This window comes from Symphalangus syndactylus, chromosome 17 (assembly GCF_028878055.3).
Source record: "Symphalangus syndactylus isolate Jambi chromosome 17, NHGRI_mSymSyn1-v2.1_pri, whole genome shotgun sequence".
In the NCBI taxonomy this organism is placed as follows: Eukaryota; Metazoa; Chordata; class Mammalia; order Primates; family Hylobatidae; genus Symphalangus; species Symphalangus syndactylus.
In genome coordinates this window covers 12,943,674-12,958,110 of record NC_072439.2, presented here as the reverse complement: position 1 = coordinate 12,958,110, position 14,437 = coordinate 12,943,674, and the positions used below count along the sequence as shown (strand labels likewise).

The following is a 14,437-nucleotide window of genomic DNA, read 5'->3' as shown; positions in this document are numbered from 1 at the left end:
AGGTTATAAAGACCCTGCTTATAAAACAGGATGTGGTTAATAAGCTGCCAAAACCCACTCAAACCAAGATGAGGGTGAAAAGTGACCTCTGGTCATCCTCACTGCTCATTACACGCTAATTATAATGCATTAGCATGCTAAGAGACACTCCCACCCGCACCATGACAGTTTACAAACGCCATGGCAACGTCAGGAAATTATCCTAAAAGTGGAGGACCCTTCAGCTCCAGGAGCTGCCCACCCCTTTCCCCGGAAACTCATGAATAATCCACCTCTTGTTTAGCATATGATCAAGGAGTAACCATAAAAATTGCCAACAAGCAGCCCAGGCGGCTGCTCTATGCAGTAGCTATTCTTTATTACTTTCCCTTTTTTTTTTTTTTTTTGAGATGGAGTCTCGCTCTGTCACCCAGGCTGGAGTGCAGTGGTGTGATCTCGGCTCACTGCAAGCTCCGCCTTCCAGGTTCACGCCATTCTCCTGCCTCAGCCTTCCGAGTAGCTGGGACTACAGGCGCCTGCCACCAAACCTAGCTAATTTTTTGTATTTTTAGTAGAGACGGGGTTTCACAGTGTTAGCCAGGATGGTCTCCATCTCCTGACTTTGTGATCCACCCGTCTCGGCCTCCCAAAGTGCTGGGATTACAGGCGTAAGCCACCGCGCCTGGCCGGAGTAGCCATTCTTTATTACTTTACTTTTTTTTTTTTTTTGAGATGGAGTCTTGCTCTGTCGTCCAGGCTGGAGTGCAGTGGCGCGATCTCAGCTCACTGCAACCTCCGCCTCCCGGGTTCAAGCGATTCTCCCACTTCAGCCTCCCGAGTAGCTGGGATTACAGGTGCAGGCCCGCCACCATGCCCAGCTAGTTTTTTGTATTTTTAGTAGAGATGGGGTTTCACCAGGCTGGTCTCAAACTCCTGGCCTCAGGTGATCTCCCACCTCGGCCTCCCAAAGTGCTGGGATTGTAGGCGTGAGCCATCGCACCTGGCCTAGATTCATTTTTGTCCTTCCCCTCCCCGCCATGTCTAGCTCAGAGTCATTCAATATTTCTGAGCACCTACTATGCACCGATGGTGCTGGGGAAACAGACACAAGGCATACATTGCTGTTCATCCTCTCCTTCTCTCCCCAGCCAGGATCCCCCCTCCCATCTCAACCTCTTTGATCCTGAACCTCCTGCATGGCAGGGGTCCCCAAGTTCTTAGTCTTTAACTCAGTTCTGTAATCTAGTGATTAGAGATAAGAATCAAAGCCAGCTCAGTACCTTTCTGCTGTGTGCTCTTGGGCCAGCCACTTAACCTGTCTGAGCCTTCACAGTCTCATCCACCAAATGGGAACCATGAGGCCGCACTGAAAAAGACACAGGACTCTCCCTTCTCCACCTACTCAGCTTTGCTGCTCATCCTCTCCACTTCTTCCTCCACCTTCCCAGCCCAAAGTTCTCCCCAAATTCACTAGGAAAACCGAGCCAGACAGGCTCTGTTCCCTTTTTACTGTCCCTCAATGCAAGCATAAATGCCTTGATTCCTGTTCTGAGGCCCTGGTGTCCTCCTCCTGGACCCTACGTCAACCATGCTGCTTCCAAATGAGGTCCAGCCCTGCTGGCTGTGGCTCCTCAGCCTCCATGCTGCCTGCTCCTCTGCACAGCCTGACATATGTGGGTTCCTTGGGGCTCATTCTGGACTCCGATCTCTCGCCCAGGCATCTTGACTCCTATGGCTTCAGTCCCCATCACTACACCAGGAATTTCCCCATCCATACACCCACCCAACTGTCCACCCATCCATTTGTCCATCATCCAGTCAACCATCCTCCCACCTATTCATCCATCCATTCATTCATCCATCCACCCACCCATCCACTTATCCATCCATCCATCCGCTCATCCACCCATCCACCCACCCACCTATTCATCCACCCATCCATCCATCCACCCACTCACTCACCCAAATATACACCCATTCACCCACCACCCAGCATCCACCCATCCACCCACCCACCTATCCACCCACAATTCATTCACCAATCCACCCACCCATACATCCACCCATCCACCCATCCATCTGTCCACACATCCATCCACCCATCCACCCATCCACTCATCCACCTACCCCCACTTCTATCTATCCATCCATCCACACACCCATCCATCCACCCACTCATCCACCTACCCCCACTTCTATCTATCCATCCAGCCGTCCATCCATCCACACACCCATCCATCCATCCATCCACCCATTCATCCACAAACCCTTCCATCCATCCACCCATGCATCTGTCCAAACGTTCATCCATCCACCAGTCCATGCATCCATCCACCCACCCACCCATCCATCCTCGCGTGATGTTCAAAGCACTCTTTTAGGCACTGGTGACACAGCAGTACACACAAAGGTGAAAATCTCTGTGCTAATGAGGCTTACAGTCTATTAGGAAGGAGAAAAAGTGAATAAAATTAAAAGTGATATATATGGTATGTTAGAAGTCTTCGTTTGCACAGGAAAAAAAAAAAAAAGGAAAGCAGGAAAAAGGAACTTAAAGTTCTGGGAGTGACTAGATTACAAATCCTGCCATCACAGCGGTTTCACAAAAAAAGGTGAAGCTTACAGAAGAGAAAGGAAGGAGCTATGTGAGTATCTGGGGGAAGAATTTATGCAGAGGGCACAGCCCACGCAAAGGTTCTGGAGCAGGACCGTGACTTGCCTGTTGCAGAAACAGCGAGGAGGCCAGTGTGGCTGGAGCAGAGTGAATGAGGAGGAGAGAGGGGGCAGGGGATGGTATGAAGAGGATGGGGCAGGTCACGCAGGACGTTGTGGGCCTCACGGAGGTCTGCAGGCAGAGGAGGGACGGGTCCTGACTCACGTGCTCACAGGCGCTCTCTGGTGGCCGCTGCGGTGAGGACAGACTGTGGGGCATGAATTTGGGAGCCAGGGACAAGGGCACAGGGACTGCACTGGTCCAGGTGAGGGATGTGGGGGCTGGACCAGGCGAAGGCAGAGGAGAGAGAAGTGGGCAGATTCTGGAGAGGTTTTGAAGGCAGAGCCATCAGAATCTGCTGATGAAGGGATGGAGGTGGGATTGTTGTTGTGAGAGAGGGAAGTGAAGGGCATTCCCAGGTTTTGTCCTAGGTACCTTCAGGCCTCATCCCCAGGACACTGCACTGAGCGCCAACTGCCCAAGCCAGGTCACTGGTGTACCCTGGACCAGGGTTTCTCAGCTTCCACACTGTGGATGCTTGGGGCCGGATCATCTGTCACCCTGGGTGCTGTGGGGTATTGAGCAGCATTCCTGGCCTCCGCCCACTCGACACCACTCGCAGCCAGAAGCACCCCCAAATCATGACAACCACAAATGTCTCCAGACATTGCCAAGTGTCCTAGAATAACTCCCATTGAGAACCACACCATGGCTGGGCGCGGTGGCTCACACCTACGATCTCAATGCTTCGGGAGGCCAAGGCGGGAAGACTGCTTGAGCCCAGGAGTTTGCGACCAGCCTTAGCAACATAGTGAGACGCCAATCTCTTGAAAGAGGGAGGGAGGGAGGGAGGGAGGGAGCGAGGGAGAGAGAGAGAGAGAGAGAGAGAACGAACCACATCACTAGATCCCTTCCTCTTCCTCACCTCCCTTGCCAAGAGCTGGTGAATTGACCTCCCCTCCCCTCCTCTACCTGGGCCTCCATTTCCCTATGTGTACAAGGTTCTTCTGGTGGCTCCTAGCTCTGCTAGGGGCACGCCCTCTGGTCCTTCCCCCTAGCAGAGGGTCAGGGACAAGAACGCAAATCCTCTTGGATATAAAGACCTCACCCTCAAAGGCTGCTGGAGAATGGGAGGGCATCGAGGGGCCTGCTCCACTGTCTTCCAGCTACCTCCAGGCACTGCCATTTTCAGGAGCTCCTCAGAAGAGCCAGGCATAAGGCTAGTGGCGGAAGCTTTCTGACACATTCTAGGGCCTTCTGTGCCTTAGTTTCCCCATCTAAAAAATGGAGAACCCAGAATCCACACTGTCCAGATTCCCCTAAGAGACCCTATCCCTCCCCTGCCACAGGTCTCCAGGGCTCCACCTCTCCTGGGGTAAAAAACCAAAGTCCGTCCAAGACATACAGAACCCGCTCAACACCCTGGCCCGCTCCCTCTCTCCCCCTCCTCCTCCCTCTCTCCCCCTCCTCACTCTGCTCCAGACACAAGGGCCTCCTTGCTGTTCCTCCAACACACCAGATGTGGTGGTCCTGCCTCAGGGCCTCTGCACTCTGCCTGGAACGCCTTTCCCTTGGTTGTAGAGTAACAGCCTTCCCATCTGTCATTCAGGTCTCATCTCAAACGTCACCTCCTAGAAAGGCCATCTCTGGCCCCCAAGGAAAGCTGTCATCTCCCAACACACATCTTCAGTTTGTTCACAGCAACTCACACCTATCTCAACTTCGTTTCCTAGTTTATCATCATTCTCTCCTACCCCCTGAATTGTTTTTTTTTTTTTTTTTTTTTTTTTTAAGACAGAGTCTGGCTCTGTCGCCCAGGCTGGAGTGCAGTGGCACCATCTCGGCTCACTGCAAGCTCCGCCTCCCGGGTTCGCGCCATTCTCCTGCCTCAGGCTCCCGAGTAGCTGGGACTACAGGTGCCCGCCACCAAGCCCTGCTAATTTTTTTCTGTATTTTTAGTAGAGACGGGGTTTCACTATGTTGGCCAGGATGGTCTCGAACTCCTGACCTCGTGATCCGCCCACCTCGGCCTCCCAAAGTGCTGGGATTACAGGCTCGAGCCACCGCGCCCGGCCCCCCTGAATTGCCTTATGTCCTCAAGCCTCACTCAATGGCTAGCACACAATACAGACTTAATAAAGTTGTTGCCTTTTTAATTTTGAGACAGGGTTTAGATCTGTCTTCCAGATTGGAGTGCGGTGGCATAATCATGGCTCATTGCAGCCTCCACCTCCCCAGGCTCAAGCCATCCTCGCACCTCAGCCTCCCAAGTATAGCTAGGGCTATAGGCACATGCCACCACGTGCAGCTTTTTAAAAAAATTATTTATTTATTTATTTATTTATTTATTTATTTATTTTTAATTTTTATTTTTTTTTTGAGACGGAGTTTCGCTCTTGTTGCCCAGGCTGGAGTGCAACGGCGTGATCTCAGCTCACCACAACCTCTGCCTCCTGGGTTCAAGCGATTCTCCTGCCTCAGCCTCCCGAGTAGCTGGGATTACAGGCAAGCACCATCACACCCGGCTAATTTTGTATTTTTAGCAGAGATGGGGTTTCTCCATGGCCAGTTGGTCAGGCTGGTCTGGAACTCCTGACCTCCGGTGATCCATCCACCTCGGCCTCCCAAAGTGCTGGGATTATAGGCGTGAGCCACCACGCCCAGCCTAAATTTATTTTTTGTAGAGAAGGGGTCTTGCTATGTTGCCCAGGCTGGTCTGGAACTCCTGGGCTCAAGCAATCCTTCCACCTCAGCCTCCCAAAGTGCTGGGATTACAAGCGTGACATACCGCAGCCAGCCTGTTGACTATTTTGACTGCCTGACCATTTATGGAGAACACCTACAATATGCAGGTCATTATTCAGGTTAATTACATGAATCACACCACATTTTTTTTTTTTCTTTACAGACTCACTCTGTAAAGGGTCTCACTCTATCACGCAGGCTGGAATGCAGTGGTGCGATCATAGTTCACTGTAATCTCTAACTCCTGTGATCAAGCAATCCTCCCTCCTCAGCCTCCTGAGTGGCCGGGGCTACAGGTGCACACCACCACACCTGGATACGGTTTTTATTTTTTGTAGTGATAGTGTCTTGCTGTGTTGCTCAGGCTGGTCTTGAACTCCTGGGCTCAAGGGATCCTCCCACCTCAACCTCCCAAAACAATGGGATTACAGGTGTGAGCTACCACGCCTGGCCACATCATATAAATTAGTTCCAATTTTGACAACTGCTCTGTGAACTAGCTATCTGTATTATTTCTCTTTTACAAAGTAACTAAGGTTCAGAAAAGATGAGGTGACTTTTTCAGGATTACACAGAAATTAAAAAATGGAGCCAGGATTGGAACCAAGTCTGTCTGAGAGCAAAGGTTATGAACATTCGTATTCACCAGGTGAGGAGGAAGGTAGTAAAGGTTGAGGAAGTATCCTTCCATCCTTCAGTCTATCCCATCTTCTATCCATCATCCATCCATCCATTCATCCATGCACCCACCCATCTATCTAGTATTCCATCCACCAATTACCCTTCCATCTTTTCATCCATCCATCCAACCATTAATTTCTCCATCTACCCATCATCCATCCATTCATTCACTCATCCACTAATTCATTCATGCATCCATCCATCCACCCATCCATCCATCCATCCACTCATCTATCCACCCACCTACCCATCCATCCATCCATGCACTCATTGACCCACCAGCCCACCCACCCATCCATCCATCTGCCCATCCATCACCCCCCCATCATCCACCAATCTATTCATCCGCCCATCCATCCATCCATCCACCCATCTGCTCATCCATTCACCCACCAATCCATCCATCCATTCACCCACCTGCTCATCCATTCACCCACCAATCAATCCATCCATCCACCCACCTGCTCATCCATTCACCCACCAATCAATCCATCCATCCACCCACCTGCTCATCCATTCACCCACCCACCCATCCATCCATCCATCCATCCACCCATCTACAAACCCATCCATCCACTACTCATCCATCCATCCATAAATCCATCCATCCACCCTCCCATCCATCCATCCATCCATCCATCCACCCATCCATCCGTTCACCCATCCATCAATACATTCAAACCTTCCACTGATCTACCCACTTTTCTATCCATCAAATCCACTCATATCTAGAGTCACTGTCACCCATTCATCCATCCATCCATGTCTGTATCCATTGATTCACATATCCATCTCTCCATCCGTTAGCCAGTCCATCCATTCTCCAATCCCCAGATCCTCTCATTTCCTCATGCCCTTGTTCATCCGCAAGCTCACTTCCAAATGGCAAACAAGACACAGTTTCTGCCCTCCTAGAGCTTACATATCACTGATGTTGACTATGACCCCAGACCAACTGGACTCCTGCTAGGCCAGTGTCTTCCAAACCTAACAGCCCCTCCCTTTGGCCCTGATCATCTTAAGTTCAAGGACAGCCAGCCTCCCTGGGTGGCTGGTCTATGTTTCCAAAATCATGTTTCTTTCTTTCCTTCCAGAGAGGGTCAAAGCTCAGGCTGGGAGGCGTGAAGCCCAGCTGTACTGCTGTATGACTTGGGCTGAGCGTTGCCCCTCTCGGCTCCGATCTCCTCCTGTGGTTCACATGGAGGAGGGGAACTTGGTTCTCTAAGAGCCAATGTAATCGGAACACACATCTGCTTCTTTGTATTTCTCTCTTCCCACACTGTGGGCCTCACCCCAACTGGAAGCTTCTATTTTGTCCATCCAGGTGTGAAGGAAATGAGCATATTTTGAGCAAGGCTGGGAGGTTGGGAAGAGGCTGGTGGTGGCAATGGGAGTTAACAGGATGTGAAGCCTGCTTCCCATGCAGGTCTGCCTGAGTTCCTCCCTGCTCTAAACTCTTCCATGTCCCCCCAGTGCCCTCAAGAAAGAGTCCAAGCTCAGTCCAGCATCAGAGGCCTTCCTGGTCCAGCCCATGCTGACTCTCCAGCCTCATCTCCCATGCCTCACCTAATCCGTCCTCTACCCTAGCTGTGCAAATTCTTCATGCCTCCAGGCCTTCATAGATCCAGTTCCCTCTCCCTATATCCAGGAAGTCAAGACATGTACCTATCTTGTTCACTGCTGTGTTTCATGCCCATCAAAGGGCCTGAAACACAGTAAGTGTTTCTGTGAATGCATAAATAAAATACTTTCTCCACCTGGAAAGCTCCTATCGATCCTTCAAAGCCCCAATTCTAATGCCCCTCCTCCAGGCAGAGCTCCCACTTCATTATCCAGTTCCCTCAACCCTGCATCCCTCCCTCTGACCCAACCCAGACCACTGGACTATAGGTGCCAATGCCTAGCTCAGGCCTCAGACCCCTCTTGCTCAGTACAAGGTAAGGCCACAAACGATTTTCAAGAAGTGTTGTGTGAATGAATAAATGAATGAATGAATGAATGAGCGTGGTCCTAAAAGGTGTTTCCAATGGCCAAGGCCTCACTTGCCAATTTGAGAGGTGAAAGAGAGACACAAGCCCACTTCAGAGATAACCTCCTGGGTCCAGCCCCAAGCTAAGACCCCTCGGAAGAGCCTCAACAGGTGACTCCATAGAAGAAGGGGACCCTGAGCTCCCAAGCCCCTCTGCTCCTTTCCTACCAGGGCAAAAACTCCCTCCTCCCTGCACCCGAGCTTCCCTGGAGTTAGTGCCCCTCTGGGCCCTTGCACACTGTCAGGAACACCTTTCCCCATCAGTGCATCCTCCTCACACCTCGGGCCTCAGCGTAGTCATGTAATAAGCCCGCTCCCACTGACCAAGCACATACTCTGTGCCCGGCCCCATGCCAGGAGCCTCTTCTGTTCTCTGCTCTTCCTGCCACTTCTGCTCTCCCCTCCCTCATTTCCTCTGAAACGGGAAGACCCACTGCAGCTTGGAGGGATGAAGACATCTGCCCAAGGCCACAAGATGCAGAGAAACCAGACTCATCTCAACTCCAAGCTCTCAACGACTCTCCTACACTAACTGCCTCCTCCAGGCAGCCCTCCTGGCCTCCACTCCTGTGGGGGCAGGGCCCCCCTCTGGGCTGTCACTGCTGGTGTGTGTTTTGCCATCAGATTCCTGAGCTTGGTGCCTTGTAAGCCCAGTTCCTCAGCTGTCTCTGTCCCCTAAACTGGAATCTCGTGGGAGGGGAGGTCTGGATAGGGGGTAGGGATGGCAGATTTTATCTGTTTTGCCCAACCCAGTAGGCCAGGGTCTAGAACAGGGCCTGGTACACAGCAAGTGCTCAATAAATGTTGGTCATACAGGTGGACGGATTAACATCTAGCCCACTCCATCATGAATCCTATAAGGAATTCTGTTCACACCAAATGCCCAGCTCTGCATAAATGCTGGAAAACAGTAGGCGTTCAATAAATGTTCTTTGCCTGAATCGGGGGGCGGGGGGAGGGAGGTGCAGAAACGATGTCACAGTCACAGGTGTGAGACTCCGGGGCCTTATTAAAGTCTGTTAAATAAATGAGAAAATATGCAGCAGGGGAAAACGAGGCACAGAGAGGGGCGCGCCCAGCTTGAAGCCACACAGCACCCCGGCAGGGGTCCTTCCCAGGAGCGCGCGCGCGCACACACACACACACACACACACACACACACGCCGGCCAACCCTGCCAGCCGCCCCCAGCCCCCTGCCGCTGTCCCCGCCACCACCAGGAGTGCCAACTGCTCCGGCGGTCCCCCCGCCAGGCCGCCCAGCCCGCCTTCTCCCTGGGGCTGGTGCGTCACACGCGGAATCTCACGCCTCAGAGCTCAGCCTGCTACAGCCTCCTCCTCCCCCCCCTCCCGAGTCGAGCCGGCAGCTGGTGCTCCCATGGAAACCGCGGGCCCCCACCCGGGCCCCCGCCGGCCCCCCCCCACCTGCACCGTCCCCCAGCGCAACCTCCGCTTTAAGACAAATATTGTCATTAACATGCAAATGTATATGCGATTACCATAAACGGGGGCCCAGTGGCAGCGGTGGACCAGTACCACCGTGGGCACCTTCCCCTGGCAGGGTGGGCACCCAGGCAGCCACCATCCGTAGACAGGGGCAGCCACAGCTCCAGAGGTGCCTGCCTTGGAGGGAGGGTCCCCGGGGCAGGGAACTGCAGGGGGGCCAGTGGGAGCCCCAATCCCGGACTCCAGTTCATGGCCTGAGCCCCTGGCCTGAGGTGGGGGTCCTTCCTGGGGGAGGTCCCCTCTCTCTGGTTGAGGAGTTCTGCCAGGAGCAGGCTTGTGGTCTTCCTGTGGGTCTCCATCTCTCTGCAGCCCCCTCCCTGTCTATGCCTCTCTGTCTCTGTCTCTCTGTGGGTCTCTCCATCTCTCTTTCCCTGCATGTCTCTCTCTCTCTGTGTGTGTCCTCATCTCTCTCCCTCTCTTGAAAACAAACCCAGCGCCCCAGGGCCTGCCCTCTTTCGGAGGACCACCTCAACGCATCCCTCTCCCCCTACCCCTGCCCCCACTCCTGGATGAGTCCTCCTGCCTTTCTCTGAGTCTCAGCACGGCCTCTAGGAATCTGGCTGCCCCCATGCCACCTTCGGCCAGGCGAGCTGTGGCTGTCAGCTGTCACGGGCCCCTCCGTCCCCAGCACCATCTCTGGGGGCCTCACTCTTGGCTTCGGGGAACCTGTCACCCCTATGTCACATAGATATAGGCACAGCTGCTTCTCCTGGCCTGGAAGGAAGGCGGGGGGGTAATGGGGCCCTAGCTCTGGTAAATGTGGGACCCAGGATATGTCTCTCCAGCCCTCAGTTTCCCAGAAATGCGCTGTCACCTAGAGCCCACCTCCATGGCGATGGCTTCCATGGGGAAATCAAACAAGTCCCTGCCGCCTAGACGCCAAGGAAGGGCTAGAGGTGGTACCAGCTGACCCCCTCCGGGCTTGTGCCAGGAGCCGGCTGCACCTCCAGGGCGTTCTCATCCCACCCCACTCTACTCCTTACAGATCTCCTGTGCCCAGTCTCATGGGCCCCGCCGGGCGTCCAGGGAAAGGGATTTCTCTCCAGGCCTGGGGTCCACACCCCCAAGGCCCTGCCTGTTCATTATACCATGCCAGGGCTCCCAGAAACAGCCCTAATAAAGTCGTGTTGGTGGCAGGTGTCTGAACTCACTCCTCTCCCCAAAAATCCTGGCTTCCCATTCACCATTCCACCTCCCTTCGGCCAAGGTCCAGAGAGGGGCAGTCACTAGCCAGAAGTCACACAGCTGAGCCCCAAAAGCAAACCCGGATCACAGATGCTGATTCTGAAGACACCCCCCCACCCCTTCGTGCCAAGCACCTGCAGGCAAAGACCAGGTGAAGTCCAGCCAGGCCCCACACAGGTGGGGATTGACTGCCCTGAGAGTACTGGACCCATTTTCAACACGAGGTGAAGCCCCTGTATCTCACACACAGACGGACGTGGGACCCCTAAAAAGTGGAGGGTGATTGCCGGCTGTCGTGCACACGGCTTCTCAATTCTCACCCTCCAAGGAAAGCCCGCAGATGGGAAATACCCCCGAGGTACCCCAGGGACCCCAACATTCTCCAACCTGGAAAAAAAGAACTGGGGATGCGTCATGGTCCTGCTCTGTTGACAGCAGGGAAACTGAGGCTCAGGGCCAAGTGAAAACCCAGCCCCAGCCCCTCCTTCACCCCTCACTTCTCCTGTGCCCAGGTTTCCCAGAGATTTAAAAATAAGAAGAAGAAAAAAAAAAACATGAAGAAGAGTCACCAGGATGCTCCAGTCCCTGCACCCCTACCTGTCTCTCCGACCTAGAGCTCAACCAGCGGCCTTTCAATGCAACCGTTTGGGGGGCCACGTGGACTTTCCCATTCCCAGGGGAATCTTTCTAGAAATGGGTGCTCTGGGTGTACCCAGGGGTGGGGGCGTGTGGGAAAAGCCCATCTATCACCTCTGGACTACAGAGATTGACTTACGGGGGCCGCATGGGAGCCCCTCTGCCCTCCTAGGCCACACGGAGGAGTTAGATTTTTCAGGCCCAATTTTGTGTGTGTGTGTGTGTGTGATGGTTGGTTTTGAAAAGAGATGGGGAATGGGGAGGGGTTTCTTTCCTCTCCCTCAAGATAACCAGCTGGAGGGTCTAGCTGAAGTGACAGGCCTGGGCCCCATCTCACCAAACCCTCCCTAGGTCCTTCTTGAACCCATCATTCATTCATTCATTCATTCATTCATTCATTCATTCATTCATTCAATAAACATGCATTCATGCTTACCGGGCACGCAGCGCTGGGGAAAAAGTGGGTCTAAAATAGGTCATGGGCCCCGGTCCTTCCCCAAGGCCTCTCCAGGGTCTTCCTGGAGGATGGGAGGGGGAGGGCTGGGGGTGTCCAGCACAAAGCCTTTGAAGTGGCACCCCCAGTCCCCAACACCTGACAGGAAGGCTGTCAAAGCCACCCCAATTCAGACGCTGGGCCCATGATGGGAAAGAAGGGCTGGGGATACAATTGCTGGACACCCCCACCCGGGATGCCATGGGAGGGAGAATCCGGTGGGAGGGAGGCAGACAGGCCTGAGGCCGCCCACGCCTCCCTCCTCCTCCCTGTCCACCCCAGAATTTGGGCTCTGCCCAGATGGACACATCCAAGCTCATTGTCTTGGGCCTGAGACCCCAACACATTGCTAAGAGGCTCCGCCAGTTTCAACTTGAGCCCAAGGTGGAGGCGGGGGAGGGGGAGGGCAGAGAAATGGAGGAGAGAATGCTGATCCACGCGGAGGTGGTGGGGCCAGGGGGTGGGCAGCGACGGGAGCCCCTCCGCCACCCGAGGCAGGCGAGGCGGGCGCGTCCCCCCGAGCCGGGCGCCCCCAACCCGTCTTCCTTTGTAGTTACCGATTAGCCTGGGGTCCTGGGCATCCGTGTCCCCCGCGGCCGGACCTGCCCCGCCGGCCTGGCTTTGTGAAAATAACCAAAGCAATGGAGTCCGCAGGTGCAAACTTCCCCGACGGGGCCTGGGGAGGCTGAATGAATGGGGGTGGGGGGGCAGGGAGGGGTGCCGGCGTTCCCGAGGCTCCCCTGGCAAACGGGCAGGAAAGAGTGGGGTGAGGGAGGGAGGAAGGGGTGGGGGTCTGGGGGATGGAAGGGTGAGGGAGGGAGGGAGGGAGAGAGAGGGTGCAGTGGGGGGAAGGATGAGAGGTCGAGGGAGATGGAAGAGAAGAGAAAAGGAGAGAGAGAGGGAGAGAGAGAGAGAGAGAGGAGATGCCGGAAGGTGGAGAGGGAGGGAGAGGGGGCGGAGGAGGGGAGGGGGCCCGCTCGGATCTGTCAGCTGCACCCCCAGAGAGGGGAGGAGGGGTGGGTGGGAGGGAGGGGGTAAGAACCGATGCTCCGGCAGAGGCAAGCAGAGGAGGGAGGTGAGCAGAGGAGGGATGGGGATGGGGGGAGAGAAGATGCCGGAAGGTGGGGTGGGAGGCGGAGGGAGGGGGGAGGGGGGAGGGGGCCGGGCGCCCACCTTTGTGCATCCCCGTGTAGGGGTCTTTGAGCACCGTGAGCTCGTAGATGCGGCCGAACTGTTCGAAGAGCGGCTTAAGGTCCTTCTCGTCCAGGTGCCGCGGGATCTGGCCCACGAAGAGTTTGATGGCGTCCAGGTCCTTCATGCCGTCGGGCTGCCCCCCGGGGGGCTCGGGCCCGCTGCTGCCCACGGGCGAGGGCCGCGGCTGCAGGAGCTGCTGCTGCTGCCGGCGCGCCTCGCTCTCCGTCAGGCGGGCCATGGCGGGCGCGGGACCGAGCCGGCGGCGGCGGCGGGCGGCGGGCGGACTCGCAGCTGGAGCGGCGGCCGCGCCTCCCGCCTCCCTCCCGGGCCCCCGCGCCCTCCTCCCGCCCGCGCCCGCCCCGGCATCGGGACCACAAAGGCAGCTCCGCAGCGGCCCCTGGCGGCCGCGCCGCGCGGGGCAGCCGGCGCCTCCCCGCATCCCCGGGCCGTGGGGGGAAACTGAGGCCGGCGGGCCCCGGGCCCCGCCTACGGGTGGGCGAGGGCGGAGCTGCGGGAGGGACGGGCCTTAGCCGGCTTCCCAGGGGGCCCCGCCGGCTCCCGCGGAGGGCAACGGCCGGAAGAATGTCAAAAGTTGCTGGGGTAATGTAGGGGGCTCGTCGTTGAAAGCGCCCGTGATCCTTAAAGCAGGTAACTCTCAATAATATTAATAACACTAATAATATGGCTGGGCGCGGTGGCTCACGCCTGTCATCTCAGCACTTTGGGAGGCCGAGGTGGGTGGATCACTTGAGGTCAGGAGTTCGAGGCCAGCCTGGCTAACATGGTGAAACTCCGTCTCTACTAAAGAATACAAAAATTAGCTGGGCTCGGTGGCGGGCGCCTGTAATCCCAGCTACTTCGGGGGCTGAGGCAGGATAATCACTTGAACCCAGGAGGCGGAGGTTGCAGTGAGCCAAGATTGTGCCATTGTACTCCAGGCTGGGCAACAAGAGCGAAACTCTGTCTTGAAGAAAAAAAAACTAATAATAACAATACTAATAATAATTAATCTAGAGCAAGACAGAAAGTGCTCCCACTAATCACGACAGCACAGGAGAAATGGTAAAAGTATCTTCCAGTTCTTTTTTTTTTTTTTTTTTTTTTTTTGAGACGGAGTCTCGCTCTGTCGCCCAGGCTGGAGTGCAGTGGCGCAGTCTCGGCTCACTGCAAGCTCCGCCTCCCGGGTTCACGCCATTCTCCTGCCTCAGCCTCTCCGAGTAGCTGGGACTACAGGCGCCCGCCACCACGCCCGGCTAATTTTTTGTATTTTTAGTAGAG

The 14,437-nt window shown here is 55.2% G+C and overlaps 1 protein-coding gene across 19 annotated transcripts in view; it reads right to left on the bottom strand.

Moving 5' to 3' along the window:
• The window catches only part of CELF5 (CUGBP Elav-like family member 5), a 73,697-nt gene extending 60,210 nt beyond the window's left edge, over nt 1–13,487 (bottom strand). For 4 of the 19 annotated variants that reach the window (XM_055248344.2, XM_055248345.2, XM_063620677.1 and 1 more), the window contains exon 1: nt 13,139–13,487. In XM_055248344.2, the coding sequence (XP_055104319.2) occupies nt 13,139–13,397 (259 nt within the window). In that variant the 5' untranslated portion in view covers nt 13,398–13,487. Of the gene's footprint in view, nt 1–12,522; nt 12,760–13,138 lie in introns of those variants that run through there. The other 15 variants (XM_055248355.2, XM_055248341.2, XM_055248352.2 and 12 more) reach the window with 8 other exon arrangements.
• Between the last annotated feature and the right edge of the window lie 950 nt (nt 13,488–14,437).